The sequence below is a fragment of the Octodon degus genome, unplaced genomic scaffold, assembly GCF_000260255.1.
Source record: "Octodon degus isolate 3935 unplaced genomic scaffold, OctDeg1.0 scaffold00029, whole genome shotgun sequence".
Classification (NCBI taxonomy): domain Eukaryota; kingdom Metazoa; phylum Chordata; class Mammalia; order Rodentia; family Octodontidae; genus Octodon; species Octodon degus.
The window spans coordinates 6,894,121-6,909,264 of record NW_004524605.1 but is presented as its reverse complement, the minus strand read 5'-3'; the positions used below and the strand labels follow the sequence as shown (position 1 = coordinate 6,909,264).

The 15,144-nt window shown below is 51.7% G+C and overlaps 1 protein-coding gene across 2 annotated transcripts in view; it reads left to right on the top strand.

Annotated features, from left to right (window-relative positions):
• The first annotated feature begins 7,905 nt into the window (after positions 1-7,905).
• The window catches only part of Atox1 (antioxidant 1 copper chaperone), an 8,377-nt gene continuing 1,138 nt past the window's right edge, over positions 7,906-15,144 (top strand). The window contains exons 1-2 of one of the 2 annotated variants that reach the window (XM_023713224.1): positions 7,906-8,011; positions 12,324-12,399. In XM_023713224.1, coding sequence (XP_023568992.1) covers positions 8,006-8,011; positions 12,324-12,399 — 82 coding nt within the window. In that variant the 5' untranslated portion in view covers positions 7,906-8,005. Of the gene's footprint in view, positions 8,012-11,316; positions 11,472-12,323; positions 12,400-15,144 lie in introns of those variants that run through there. The other variant, XM_023713223.1, reaches the window with a different exon arrangement.

The following is a 15,144-nucleotide window of genomic DNA, read 5'->3' as shown; positions in this document are numbered from 1 at the left end:
AAAAAAAAAAAAAAAAAAAAAAAAAACCTTAAAAGAATGAAAACAAGATTATGGCCCTACTGCTCCCTTTACCTTGAGTTTAGTAGAAATGCTAAACAGGACAACAGACTATGGCCCCAAGTGATTAGAAAGAAATAGCTAAAGTGTGCTTGAATTCAGGAGATCATTTATTGTGGAAAGGCAGCTGGAAATGTTCACCACATAGCCATTACAAAACATATGTTAGGGGGCTGGTGAGATGACTCAGTGGTCTAAAGCACCTAGGGGGCCGGGGAGATGGCTCAGTGGAATAAGCACTTCCCTGGCAAGCGCAAGGGCCTGAGTTCAATCCCTAGTTCCACCAAAAAATAAAAAAATAAAAAAATAAAATAAAAAAATAAAGCACCTACTTAGAACAAGCTTAGCAAAGCAGAGGGACTGCGGTTCAATCCCCCAGCACCACATGCCAGCCAGAACGCCCCCTGGTGGGCTGAGCTGGCCACACACACACACACATAAATAGATAAATAAATTTTTTTAAAAAGCATATGTTAGGGGCCGGGGAGATGGCTCAGTAGAATAAGTGCTTGCTTGGCAAAAGCAAGGGCCTGAGTTCAATCCCTGGTTCTGAAAAAGAAAAAAAAAAATGCTAATTAGCGAGGGTGCCTTTGCTAGCACAAGCTATCAACTGACCGTTACATTGCAAATACATGAGCAAATCAAGATGGCTGCTATTAGGGCCTGGAGGGAACTTCCTTCGAAAGGTGAGGCATCTCTTAATTTGGCTTCCATTCTGCAGGGCCCTGATGAACCTTTCAAGATTTTGTTACAAGATAGTGTGAGGATTATAAGAGATGAAGAACCTAGCAAATTAATAGTTCAACAATTGACCTTGGGGGGGGGCAGGGAGATGGCTCAGTGGAATAAGCACGTCCCTGGCAAGCACAGGGGCTTGAGTTCAATCCCCAGTTCCACCAAAAGAAAACCCCCAAAACCCAAAAACAATTAGCCTTAGAAAATGCAAATGGTGTAAAGAGGGTTTAAGAGTCCACAAAAAGTGTGCTACACTGCCTGCAATGATTCGGATTTGTACAGATATCAGCCCCTCCTGTGCACGGGGAGCTGCCTTGGCAGCAGCTATTGCTGCGGTTATTCATCCACAGTCTAGAACAAGGAAAAAGTGAGGTTGTTTGTTTTCCTTGTGGGGAGAAGGGCCATTTGGCCCAAAACTGCTCTCGTGCAGGGATAAAGGCAGCATGACCATTATCGTTCCCTTCCACTAAGCCTTGCAGTCCTTATACTAAGTATCAACCAGGATATCACTGCAGGAATGAGCGTAGATTTAGAATTGATGGGAAAGGTTGGCGCCTGTCCGGGAACCTCACACTGGGGCTTGCCTCGCCTCATCAAATATGGGGGCTGGGCGGCTGGCTACTGTGGGGCACAAGGTGCTGGGCGCCTTCATGCGCCCAGCGTTCACTCCCTATTCCTACCCCTTCTCCTATCCACCGGCCACCAGGGATGCTGGTGGCTGGCAGCTCTGTCAGGGGATACCCTCCTGCCTCCTCCTCCTCCTCCTCAGCCTCTGGGGCAGCCTCTCCGGGCCACAGGCAGCTGATGGCCACCAAGTGCTCAGACATTGTCAGCGCACACAGCTGGCATTCCAGTCTCGCATGAGCCCAGGTTTCGGGCTGTTCTCCTGCAAGCCCAGCTGCCATGACAGGGGCATGCAGATGAACATGCCTCAGTGCAGTGCACGCTCAGGCAGCAGACGCTGCCACCCAGGTCCCAGGACCCCAGCTGCCCCAGCTCAGGAGAGGTCATCCCTGGGCAGAGCCAGGCAGATAGTGCTTCTGCTTCCAGCAGGAATATGGCTGTTACCACTGCAAGGACTGTAACATCCACTGCGAGAGTGCGTACGTGGGGTGTGTACAGGACACAGACAAGATTTCCTCCCCAATCAAGAGCTTGGTAAGAATAAAGAGAGAAAAGAATCTCTTCCAGTTACTCCTAAAAGGAACCCTTTCGGCATAGGCCACTCATCCTCACATTGTCAGAAGGGCCTTGATCTCGGAGCCCACAGATGGTATCCATGTCCGGTGACCCTCTTTGGGTTGATCAGTGGCCCCTCACTCAGAAGAAGATGACAGCAGTTCATATACTGGTTAATGAGCAGATGATGGCCGGGCACCTGGAACACTCCAAGAGTCCTCGGAATATGCCAATTTTTGTAGCCAGAAAGATGGGCGGTCAATCACACCATGGAGCTTACAGCAGCACAGCAACAGGGAGTGCCCAGTGCTACGGCCCTGTAGCTGTTCCTTTCCATTTTTACCTCACGGTGACTTTTTTTTTTTTTTTTTAATTTTATTTATTTATTTATGTATTTAGTATGTGTGTGGCCAGCTCAGCCCACCAGGGGGCGGGGCTGGCTGGCATGTGGTGCTGGGGGATTGAACTGCGGTCCCTGTGCGTTGCTTAGCTTAGTTTGTTCTAAGTAGGTGCTTTAGACCACTGAGCCATCTCACCAGCCCCACGGTGACTTATTTATTTAATATTTTATTTTAAATCTGTGTATTTGGTACAGGGTCTCACTATGAAGCTCGGACTCATAGTGATGCTCCTTTGTTCAGACTCCCCAGCGCTGGGATTGCAGGCGTGCGCCACCATGCCCAGGCTCAGTGGCCAGCACTGTGTGCCCCAGCAGGGCTGGCCCAGCATGTGCTGCTGGTACAGGGAGAAGAACTTGGGTGAGTGACCTCCAAATGATACAGGGAACCTCCAAGTGACATAGGGAAAAACGATCTCTGGACCTGACCTGCACGAGTTTGTGTTCTCTAAAACCAAAGAATGAATTTTAGGAACAAATGGAGGTTATGAGCAGAATATATTTATTGAGAGAAAGAAAGCTCCTGTCCAAGAGAAGGACAAGAGTGGGCCCGAGCGGGTAGTTCCCCCTGGAAGTTGTTTCTTCCAGGGACTTTTATAGTGTAAACCATGTGGGGCTAAGGTGGAGAGAATGGGAACTGGCTTAGGTGGGCAGGAGGTGGGACAAAACTATGGTCAACCAATGGGATTACAAGCACCATTGCTCAGATAAAACTGATTAAATCCAGTATCAAATGGGAAAGCGAGTCACGTAGCAAATGGGCATGAATATGGGACAGGGTTTCTCCCTGTTGGGGGTTGGAATGCAGGACAGGGTCTCTTTCTGTTGGGGGTTGGGCTAGTGACTTGGGTCTTTCCAGGTGATCGATACCTAGTTACAATATCAATCCCAGGTGCTACTCTTTTAGCATTTGTTTGGCCTTTAGGTCTGGTTCACAGCAGGAGCATCCGCCCCTCCCATAGTTGTAAGGCGTCTCTTCTGTGTTGTCTCCTTCGAGGGCCTGGCCCTGTCTGGCAGCCTATAACATTTTTATCTAACTCGTCTGCCGGTAATAGTGCCAGGGATCAAAGCCATCCTTGCCGGCAATAGTGCCAGGGATCAAAGGCATCCTTGCCGGCAATAGTGCCAGGGATCAAAGCCATCCTTGCGCTTGCCAGGCAGGCGTTCAGACCGCCCAGCTATCTCCCTGGCTCGGCCACAACCATTTTTTGCTGAACTGAAGAAAAGGGAGCAGTGGTTTGTGCCTCACGACCAAGGAGCTGACTCACACACACTCGCCCATGTGCAGCCAGCTCTGCCCCAGCATCATGAAAGGGAGTAACAGTTTTGTGTGGAGTATGTGGCATGTACAGCCATGATAAGGGGGCCTCAAATGGCCAATGAACCCCAGTGGACACATACTGAATCGGGAAAATAATTAAAATCATTGGCAAAGATGGGTCAACTCTAGAGAGCTGAGCATTAGATAGAGCCTGATTAACTTTATCTAAGGCAGTTTTTGTTTTCTTTTTGCAGAACCGGGGATTGAACTCAGGCCCTTGCTCTTGCCAAGGAAGCACTTATTCCACAGAGCCACCTTCCTGGCCCCTATCTAAGGCAGTTTGTTGTTTTTTTTTTAAACATTTATTTAGTGTGTGTGGCCAGCTCTGGCATGTGGTGCTGGGGGATTAGAACCGTAGTCCTGTGCTTTGCTTTGCTTAGCTTAGCTTGTTCTAAGTAGGTGCTTTAGACCACTGAGCCATCTCACCAGCCCCCAGCCATCTATCTCACCAGCCCCCTCTAAGGCAGTTTTAGCCTCTGGTGTAATTGTTCTTTTAAAAGTAGGGGCTGGGGCCGAGGAGATGGTTCAGGTGAATAAGTGCTTCTCTGGCAAGTGCAAGGGCCTGAGTTCAATCCCCGGTTCCGCAAAATAAATAAATAAATAAATAAAATAAAATAAAATAAAAGTAGGGGCTGAATTTCCCTTGAAAACATCAAAGGGCCCGGGGGGATGGCTCTGTGGAATAAGCACTTCCCTGGCAAGCACAAGGGCCTGAGTTCAATCTCTGGTTCCACAAAAAAAAAAAAAAGAAAAAAAGAAAACATCAAAGAGAGGACTTAACTCATACATAGCTAGTTTAAGAGCTGGGCAGAACTAATCTGTATTACCAAGTAAAGAACAGGCCAAATAGCTCAGCAGATTAAAGCACCTGCAAGCAGGCACAGGGGCTGGTGGTTTGATCCCCAGGCCTGCCATGTTGGTCCAGCCATTGGGGCGCGCTGAGACGGTGACTGAGACTGGGCGTGGTGGTGTGTGCCTGTAATCCCAGCACTTGGGAGGCTGTAAACAGGAGGATCAGTATGAGTTCGATCTAGTAGTGAGCCCCTAAACATCCTGTAGACCCTTCCCTAAAATACAAAAAAAAAAAGTCAAGTCTGAAAATCATTTAGGGTTGTAAGATATCTAACCTGGATCTGAACAGTTTGGAGCACAGTTTGCCTCTGTTGAACAAGGTATCCCAAATATGAAAAGGCTGCCATAGTTTGCCCCTTTTGGTCCTATCTCTTGACCTGCATTGTGGAGGCCCTCATCTAATTGGATAAACACATGATATAAGATGGATGGGGCTTCATGTGCCAAGAGAAAGCCATCTGTGTAATGGATGATGTAAGCAGATGGATAGGCCTGTCGTAAGGCCCGTGTGGCTGCAGCCACAGACGCTTGGCCCAGGGTTGGACTAGTCGCCACCCCTTGAGGTAAATAACACCACTGACAGCATCGTGTAGGCCTGATTATTAATAGAGGGAAAACGAAAAGCAAAATGTTGTTTATCTTCAGGGTGGAGAGGGATGGAAAAGACACAGTCTTTTAAATCAATCACCATGGGGCCGTGGAGACAGCTCAGTGTCCAGTTGGCCCAACACTGCTCTGCTGAAGAGATAAATGCCGCACGACCATTATCATTTTCTTCAGTCAAACTTCACAGTTCTTACACTAAGTATCTACCAGGGTATCGAGAAGAATGAGGGTAGATGAAGAACTGATGTCATCTTGCCAAACAGGCACATGAGTCACCACCTAGCCCAGTCTTTGTCTTCTTGTCTATCTTTTCCTGAGTCCTGTCACCGTTTCTGCCGGGGTACAATGAATCCTACTGAGCCCAGCGGATCCCTATACCCACGATCAGAAAGCTGGAAGATGCTAAGGCTAAGCTCTGATCGATGTCCATGCCACGGGGCAAAGCACATCTCCCAAAATGCATTATGTTGATGTCCTAGTCCCCCAGGGAGAATGTATTTGGAGACAGAGCTTGTGAGACACAAGAAAGATTAAGTGGGGGCTGGTGAGATGGCTCAGTGGTCTAAAGCACCTACTTAGAACAAGCTTAGCAAAGCACAGGGACCGCGGTTCAATCCCCAGCACCACATGCCAGCCAGCCCCGCCCCCTGGTGGGCTGAGCTGGCCACACACACACACACACACACACACACATAAATAAATAAAATTAAAAAAAAAAAGATTAAGTGATCTGGGTGTCCTGGAGCAGCCTGTGATCCCAGCACTCAGGAGGCTGAGGCAGGAAGGTTGCCATGAGTTTGAGGCCAGCCCAGACTGTATAATGAGATCCTGTCTCAAGAACAAAACAAAACAAATACAGGGTACAAAACAAATACAGGGTTAAAGGATCCCCATGTGCATGTCTGTCAGGATGGAGTCTCTCTTTTTTTTTTGTGCGGAACCAGGGATTGAACTCAGACCCTTGTGCTTGCCAGGCAAGCACTTATTCTACTGAGCCATCTCCCCAGCCCCTAGGATGGTGTCTCTATAAGACAAATGTTAGACACACAGGCACTGTCACGGTCACCCTGTGAAGGCACATACAGGGGGACTGGCTGTGAGCTCGAGCACGTTGTGGAGCTAGAGAAAGAACGCCAGCTCACAGCTGTGACGGAAATGCCAAGAACATCAGAGCCTCCCCGGCAGCCAGTGCACCCCACGACCCTGGACACCTTAAACCTTCAGAGCTGTGGGAGAAGAGATCGCTCATAGAGAGCTGTTTAAGTCACCACGTCTGCAGTATCTGTCACAGTACCCTCACAGATAAAGGCAGGCTCTAAAATCTTTACCCATTTAGTGCTTGGAGAGTGGCTTCCTCCACCTAGAAGGCCAAGCCACCAGCTGGTGCCCTGGACTCATCTTCTCTTCCACGTGTGTTCCTTGGGCTCAGAGTGGGCTCCAGGCCAGTCTGAACTGCAGAGTGAAATGCAGTCTCAAAAAATCAAAACCGGGGAGATAACTCAGTAGAATAAGTGCCTGGCAAGCACAAGGGCCTGAGTTCAATCCCCGGTTCTGAAAAAAATAAGTAAATAAAAAATAAAAACCTACTAATTTAGATTGAGCCCCCTGGCAAGGTCCTAATAGGAGATCGGGGTCACTGGTTCTCCCTCCACCCTCTGTGTGAGTATGTGTGTGTCCGATCGAGGCCTGCCTGTCTCTCTGTCCTAGAGCAACCTGCCCCATATGTCTCGGTTCCTGTCCGTCACTTGGGTTTCCTTTCTTCCTGAGCTGCAGCCTTGCATTCCGGTCTCCCAAATCAGGTGCTCTGGCTTCCAGTTTTGTACACATGGCTTTGGCATGTGCTCGGGTCTCTGCCTTGGCCTCTCCCCATTGGCTCACCTTCCTTCACCCAGGGCCCTCTCTCCTTAACGACTCCTGGAAGAGCTTTGCCTCACCCAGCCCGCAATAGTTCCAGCACTCTGGGAGGTTGAGGTAGGAAGATCCAAAGTTTCAGCCCAGCCTAGACTATCCAGGCGGTTCAGTGAGATGACTTTGCAAAATAAAACAACAAACAAAATAAAATAAAACAGCAAACATAATAAAATAAAATAAAGCCAAGTGCTGAGAATGCAGGTCAGTGTGAAGGTCCTCGGTTCAGTTCACGGTATTGCACAAAAAAGCGGGGGGGAGAGGGGGTAGAAGGGAGACTGTCTTTCCACTTTAGGTTGGAGGCCCATTCTCGGTGGTTAGAACACAGCCTTTTTATCCTTTAGATAGGATCTCCTTATGTAGCAGCCCAGGTTGGCCTTGAACTGATGTTTCTGCCTCAGCCTCCCCAGGGCTGGGATCACAGGAGTGAGCCACACATGGTCCTGTGAACCCTGCGTGGTGATTCCTGTTCTCTCTGCTCCCTGCTAGACTAGATCTTTTCTTTCTTTCTTTTTTGGCGTAACCGGGGATTGAACTCAGACCCTTGCGCTTGCCAGACAAGCATTTATTCTGCTGAGCCGTCTCCCTGGCCCCTTAGACTAGATCTTTCCATAGCGGCACTGAGGATGCCTCGCACAGGACGGCCCGACTCTGTGTGTGTACTGACTGGGTGAACTGAGGGGAGTTTGTTCACTGTCGCAAGCTCGACGCGGAGTACGTGAATCAGATACAGGGACCCTGGCCAGCGCACGTGGGCTGCTCCTGAGCAGGGCCCAATTCAGGGGCGGGGCCTAGACACGCCACGCCTACTGGAGGGCTTGGCCCCTCCCTGGGGCGGGTCCATCCGGCGCGCACTCCCGGAAGCGTCGCGGAGCCCGCCTTCCTGCCCAGCAGAGAGGCGTTACCGCTGCTGCAGCCGCTCCTGCCGCGTCCCAGCTGTTGTCGCAGTCATGCCGGTAAGTGGCCCTCCGCCCTGGTCGCGCACACTGTGGCTTCACCTGATGCTGAGGCCGGGGCTTCCTTTACGTATCCGTGGCACTCACCCTCCACCCTCTGAGACCCTCCAGAAAGACGGAGCGTAGAGGCTTCTCTCTAAAGCGGGCACCAGAATTGGAGGTGCAAGGCCTCCGCGAGCACACGCGCAGACCTTCCCTGCCTACGCTGTGTGCGGAAACTGAGAGCCCCAGAGCGGCCCGAGAGCTGGACCCGCGACGCCGGATCTCCGGCCTTGCTGGGGGGTGGGGCGAAGCAGCAGGTGGGTGGACCTGACCCAGTTTGCCCCGGCGGTCGGTGTTTTTCCTCCCTTCCCAGCTGCTCGGGTCTTGCCCCAGCTCTGGGCGCTGGGCAGCAGGGATTCGAAGCAGTGCTTTCAGCCTTTCCAGCCGGGCACTTTTTTCCTGAAGCTCCGAGACCCAGAGCGTTTCAGGAACCTGGCCACTATGGCTAGTGACTGAGATGAGTTTGGGGAGGAGGGTGCGCAAGGAGGGAGGACTTAGCTTGCTTTCCCGCTATCTCATGCAGCCCTGTGCAGGGACGCCACCGTCTGTACCTCTTAGATGAGCAATTAGGGCCTTGGATAGAATTTAAAAAGAAAAGCCCAGTAATCATTGGAAATTGAAAAAAGAAAGGCAGAAAGATTGATTTTTTTAAAAAATTTTTTAAAAAAGAAATTGGATAGAATCGGTATTAAGCCCCTTCCTTCCTCTCCCAGGCTGCCGGACAGACAAAACCAGTCCTACTGGTTTGGGAGAACGCACTGCTGATCCCAGTGGTCCCGAGATGGAGGCGTGGGAGATGCTGGCATGGGTCGGGGAGTGGTTAGCAGCCACCTCCAGGGTGTTCAGCTCAGCCTTGGGCCAGGTGGGTACCCAAAGGTACCCGCAGATGCACTAGCCTAGCAGCCTGTCTTTTGGGAGCTGACAGGTGAGCCTGAGGCTCCCTAGGCAGAGCTGGAAACATCACGTGTCATTTCTTTGGGTCGTGCCAAGCACCAGGAGACAGATCCCTAAGTAACACAAAACGTGGACGAAGCAGCTGATGGAATCAGCCCTACCAGTTGAGCAAGTCAGGAGCAGCAGGGTTAGAGGCAAGCGCAAATCCTCCTGGGACCCGTGGAGGCTGCCACGTTGTTGTTGCGGGTAGCAGAGAGGAAGAGGCCAGCCTAAGGGTCTATACTGTGTCCTCTCCTGGGCGCTGGGGGCCATGCTCGGGACCAGGAGGACGCTGGGCCTCACATCAGAGGCGCACAGTGGAAGGGAAGTGGATGTTAGTCTGGGGACTGCCCGGAAGCAAAATGGGAAAGAGTGCGTTACCTGAGAAGGTTCCAGACCAAATCTGAGCAGCTCAGGGCTTGGAATCCCGGGGTCCCCCAGAAATCCGCATCCTGGCTGGCCAGCTGCAAGAGCTTAAGCACCTACCTTCCCTCTCCTTTGATTTCCTCGTTGGTAATACAGGGGTAAGACCTGACCTCCCAGGACCACTGTTAGCACACCTGGGAAAAGGCCAGTAAGATGCGGAGTGCCACCGCTGACACAGCCAGTCCCCAAGAAATGGGCTCTGGAGTAGACCCAGGACAGGTGGGGCAGAGCTGTAGATAGGCAGGTTTTACCAGCCCTTTTTTCTTTCTTTCTTTTTTTTTTTTTTTGTGGAACCGGGGATTGAACTCAGGCCCTTGTGCTTGCCAGGCAAGCACTTCTACTGAGCTATCTCCCTGGCCCCTCTTTTTATTTTTTTGTATTAGAGACTTAACCCAGGGTCTTCAGGCTGGCCTTGAACTCACTACGTAGACTTATGTTGACCTCGAACTCCAGGTGATCCTCTTGCGCTGGTCTCCCAAGTACAGGAGTTACAGGCATGCGCCACGATTCCTGGCTGGACCCAGGGTCTTGAGCTTGCTAGGAAATGGCTGTACCACAGTGCTACATCCCCGCCCTTTTTTAAAAATAAATATTTATTTTGAGGGTTGGAGATGTAGCTTAATGGTAGGGTGTTTGCCTAGCATATCTGAAGCCCTGCATTTGATCACAGCACAGCAAAGAAAAAGAAAAAACTTTTTAGATGGGGTCTTGTTGACTTGTCCCACTTTGCCTTGAATTGCTGCTGCTCCTGCCTCAGCCTCCTGAGTAGCTGGGATTACACGCGTGTGCCACTATTCCTGGCTTCAAACCCATTTTAAGAAAGACCTCAGTGGTTGAAAGTTGAAATTTGGAGGATTGGCCAGTCCAGACCCTGCGTGAAGGCCCTTACCGTTACATCGTAGCTTCCTCTTGTGTCTACAGGGTGCTAATCAATTGACTGTGACAGTGCACTCAGGAGGCTGAGGCAGGAGGATCTTATGTTCAAGACCACCCTGGGCTACCTAACAAGTTCAAGGCTGGCCTTGAGTATCTAGTGAGATCCTGTCTCCAAGGGAAGGGGAATAGTAGTAGTACCTACTTCATGGGGTTGTTATGATTAAACAAGAGAATTTCCATAAAGTGTTCTGTTTTTTTGAGACAGGATCTCACTTTGTATAGCTCAGGCTGGTCTTGAACCTGCCAGGATCCTTCTGCCTCCGCCTCCCGAGTGCTGGGTGTACAGGCGTGTATCACCACTCCTGGCTCACATACAGTGTTTAGACAAGTCCCTGGTGCATAGTGGGCACTGAAATATTAGTAAATGCTCGGTGAAGCGTCCCTAGAGTGGCCAAGGATGAAATCATTGCTTCCCTAGACCGGATCCTCGCCCTTCCAGTTCTGAGGTCACAGTGAAAACAATTCATGTTTCCTTTAAATTCCCCTTCAAAGGCTCCTTCTATGAGTGAGGAAGCGCAGCCCCTGCAGCCAGACCGCCAAGCCCAGCCTTGGGGGATGGCCTCTGCGGAAAGGGTGGCCTCCTCAAGCTGACTTCCTGCCCCCCCCATTTGGTTTCATGCCTCAGGTAGAGGAGGAGCCGGGAATGGTCATGTTTGCTGCCAGAAGTCACCTCTGACCTCAGCAGCCTCCAACCCTGTAGCCCAGAGGGTAGAGGAGACCTGGTCCCCGTGCGCGGCTGGTGTCCCAGATCTCTGTGGACTTTCGGTCCTGGGGCAGCAGTGCGGACAGCCAGGGCTTTGGGGGTGGCAGGGGCCTTGGCCCTACCAGACCCGCAGGACTTCCCAACCCCAGGAAGCCTGGGTCACCTCCTGTCCTTAGTGCCCACTCCCCATCGAGAGGTGGGCGCCCCAGGAGCGTCACTTTCCACTTTGAGGTAAAACCAGTGCTCCCTTTGCAGGCTGGAGGGCAAGCGGATGACACTGACACGTGAGAGACCTTGCTTGGGTTGCTCTTGGAAACCTTTCAAAGCCTGGGCTCGGTACACAGGTTCCACCCACCCATGATTCTTCTATGGATCACTGTGGACTCTAGAGCAAGACCGAGAAACTTCCTGAAAGAGCGGGTGGCATGCACTGTCGTCTTCACAAGCTGTACAGCTTTTGGTTCAGCTACTCAGTGCTGGTGTCTGTATTGTTTTTTTTTTTTTTTTAACGTTTTTTGTTTTGTTTAGAACAGGGTGTTCAGGGTCTCACTGCGTAGATCAGACTCGTAGTGGTCCTCCTGTTTTCAGCCTCCCAAGTGCTGGGATCACAGGCGATTCCCATCATAGCTGGCTGTTTCACTAATTTTTTGAGGCTCCAGAGATCAAACCCAGGGCCTCAGACATGCTAGGCAAGTGCTGTGCTGCTGAGCTGCATCCCCAGCCCTTCACACTGCTTGTTCAGGGAAGGAGAAGAGTGAAAGAAAACAATTTTACTAAGGTGGGAACTTTTTGCCCAGAGGAACTTAGTCCTGGGCTCCACCCCTACCTATGGAGGTGGTGGTTGTCTACTACACTTCAGTAAGAATCTCTATAAGCAGTAGCTTCAGGCACCCAGACATGGTTTCAGAGAGGCAGGAATCTGGGGGCAGCTTAGCTGAGTGGGTCAGACATAAAGTCTCCCATGAAAGGGCATGGAGCCAGGCATGGCGGTGCACACCTGCAGTCCCGGCACTCGGGAGGCTAGGCCGGAGGATCACTGCAGCAAGTTCAAGGCCAGTCTGGGCTGCATTGTGAATTCAAGGCCAACCTGCACTACATAGTGAGATTATCTTAAACAGAAAACATGCATACATACATACACACGTAAATGAAAGCGTAAGCTTCCGGGGATGCCGATGCTGCCAGGGTCTCGCCTGGTCTCTCTGGTCTGGTTTGGCCAGGTGGAGGTATGGCTCGAGATTGCTGCAGGCTCACGGTCCCTACTTCTTTCAGAAGCACGAGTTCTCTGTGGACATGACTTGCGAAGGCTGTGCGGAGGCGGTGTCCCGTGTCCTCAACAAGCTGGGAGGTGAGTGAGCTTGGGTGGCCATCATGACCCCCCCTCCCCTCGTGCCATGTCCTGGCCTTTGAACCCTCAGGACAGCTGTTTCCGGGCACATTTGTAACCATTTCCACCCATCATTTCCACCCATCGTCACCCCCATGTCCAAGTCTTTTTTATTTTTTTAATTTGTGTGTGTGTGTGTGTGTGTGTGGCCAGCTCTGCCCACCAGGGGGCGGGGCTGGCTGGCATGTGGTGCTGGGGGATTGAACCCCCGTCCCTGTGTTCTGCTAAGCTTGTTCTAAGTAGGTGCTTTAGACCACTGAGCCATCTCACCAGCCCTCTTTTTCTTTTTTAAATTATGAGACAGGGTCTTACACAGTCATTACATCACCCATGCTGGGCTCGAAATTGTGATCTTCCTGCCTCAGCCTCCCTGAGTGCTGGGATTATAGGCGTGTGCCCCTATGCCCGGCTGCACACTGACTGTGTGTGTGTGTTCGTAGGGATTGAACCCAAGGACTTGTACTGAGCTCCTTCCTCAGCCTTTTTAAATTTATTTATTTTATTTATTTTTTTTGGCGGAACCAGGGATTGAACTCAGATCCTTGCGTTTGCCAGTCAAGCGCTTATCCTACTGAGCCATCTCCCCGGCCCCGCCTTTTTAAATTTAGAGGTGGAATCTCTCACTAAATTGCACCGGCTGGGCTCACCCTCCCAGAGTACTGGGTTGTAGGCGTGGACCACCAGGCCTAGCTCTGTGCAGAGCCCTTTATTTGGGCTGTAGTTCAGGCTGGACTTAAATTCACTGTGTAAGCCAGGCTGGACTCAAACTCTTCTTCCTGCCTCAAGTGCTGGGATTACAGGCGAGCGCCACAATGTCCGGCCAGCTCCAGCTCTGATGAGGCCCTGCCGCATCTGCTGATCTTCCCTGATCACTGGGGCAGCCATCTGAGCCGGGCTTTCCTGGGCAGGGAAGGCAAATGCCTGCGAGGGCCTGGGAGTCAGCGACCAGTTTCAGGCCCTGTGCGCTGGGAGTGCGGCTGACTGCTGCCCTCTCCCTTGGGCCTGGGGAGGGGACAGCACGCACATGTGCCTCTCTGCTATGGCTCCTTCACGCGCATGCTGCAGGGGTCCACGAGAGCCCAGGGGCTGTCCCAAGGCAACCAGGGCTCTCCTCCCTGTGTGACCACTTGGGGACGCCTGTCCTGGAGCCTGGGAGTTCAGGGGACGCAGTTTGGGTTTTTGTTTTGGCAGTGCTGGGGATTGAACCCAGGGCCTTTGCACTGAGCTGTGTCCCAGCTCTTTTTTTATTTCAAGTCACGTTCCCTCTAAGTTGCCCAGGCTGTCGCAGGCTTCTACTTTTCCCACCTCACCCTCACGAAGTCCTGGGTTCACAGGCACCAGCCACTGCTGCACAGCTCGAGGCCGTGGTTTGAAGCCTGCAGTGTCCAGTAAGCCAGGCGTTTTCTTCTGGTTCTGTAATGCTGCCAAAATATTTATTCCCAAGATGAGGGAGACCCTTCCAGACCAGTAACAGATCCAGAGTGTGGCAGGGACCTGTGCCTCTCTCCCTGGGTACCCACTGGGTACTAGTCCAACGGTGGCGAAACCAGACCCAGGTGCCCAGGCACCGTGGCTGGTGCTGAGCTGGCTGGCTCCCTGCCCCTCTGTCCCTTCGCTCAGTCCTTACGTGGCCTTCGCCTCCTGGGCAGGCTCAGAGCACATGGAAGTTGCTTGGGCCCTAGCAGCCTGGCGCAGGCCTGAGGGATCCTGTGCTGAGCCTTGCCAGGGAGGAGTGAGAAGGGCTGTGGGCTGGGCTGAGCCAGCCTGGCGCTGTGGCATGGGGAGCTGAGACCCGGATCCCAGGATCTGACCGAGGTCACCAAGCAGCGAGCAGCGGGGCCTGTGGACAGCCTCACTGGGCACTCACCGCGTGTTTCTTTGTTTTGCTGATTCATTCTGAACCCAGGGCTTCACATGGGCTCCATCCCCTGTCCATTTTATTTTTATTTTGAGACAAGGTCTCTGCCCAGCATGGGCTTAAGCTTGGACCCTTCCTGCCCTGGTGTGCGCGGCTCCAGACAGCTCACGGTGCCTTTCTCTGGCCACAGAAAGACTGTCTAGGGCTGGGGAGATGGCTCAGTAGAATAAGCGTTTTTCTGGCAAGCGCAAGGGCCTGTGTTCAATCCCTGGTTCCACCAAAAATAAATAAATAAAAATTAAAAAAAAAAAATGAGATGAGTCTGTGTGTGCTAAGTCGGAAGGACAGAAAATATGCATAGAAAAGCAAAATCTCGGGAAGACGTCTTGATGTGGTGTGATGTCACTTCGGGCACCTAGTTCTCCTTTGCTTTCTGAATGGATACCACACTATTCAAAGTGATCTCCAGGGCCAGGGCCAGGGGAAGCCTCCACACTTCTTCGTGGTTTTCTTCAGGAAGTTTGGCCCCTCCCGTGGCTTTGTTGTTGTCGGGTGGTCTCTCTAGAAATGGCTCACCACTCAAAAGCATTCCAGGTCCCCTTGCTGCAAACAACGAACTGGATGAGCCAAGCCACAAAGCTTGTTTGAAAAGTGAGGGGTGAGTGGGGAGGGAAAGAAGCCGGCTCTGCACAGTGATTTGGGTCGAACAAAGAAAAAAGGTAAAAAGGAAAAAGAGAAGTCCCTGCAGAGCCTGAGAAAGCTGGCCGGGGTCCTCGGGGCATTCACGCAGGAGGGCGGCTTCCTGAGGCGGCTGGTCCTTCATGCCGCCCGCATCTGTGGGAGCCCCC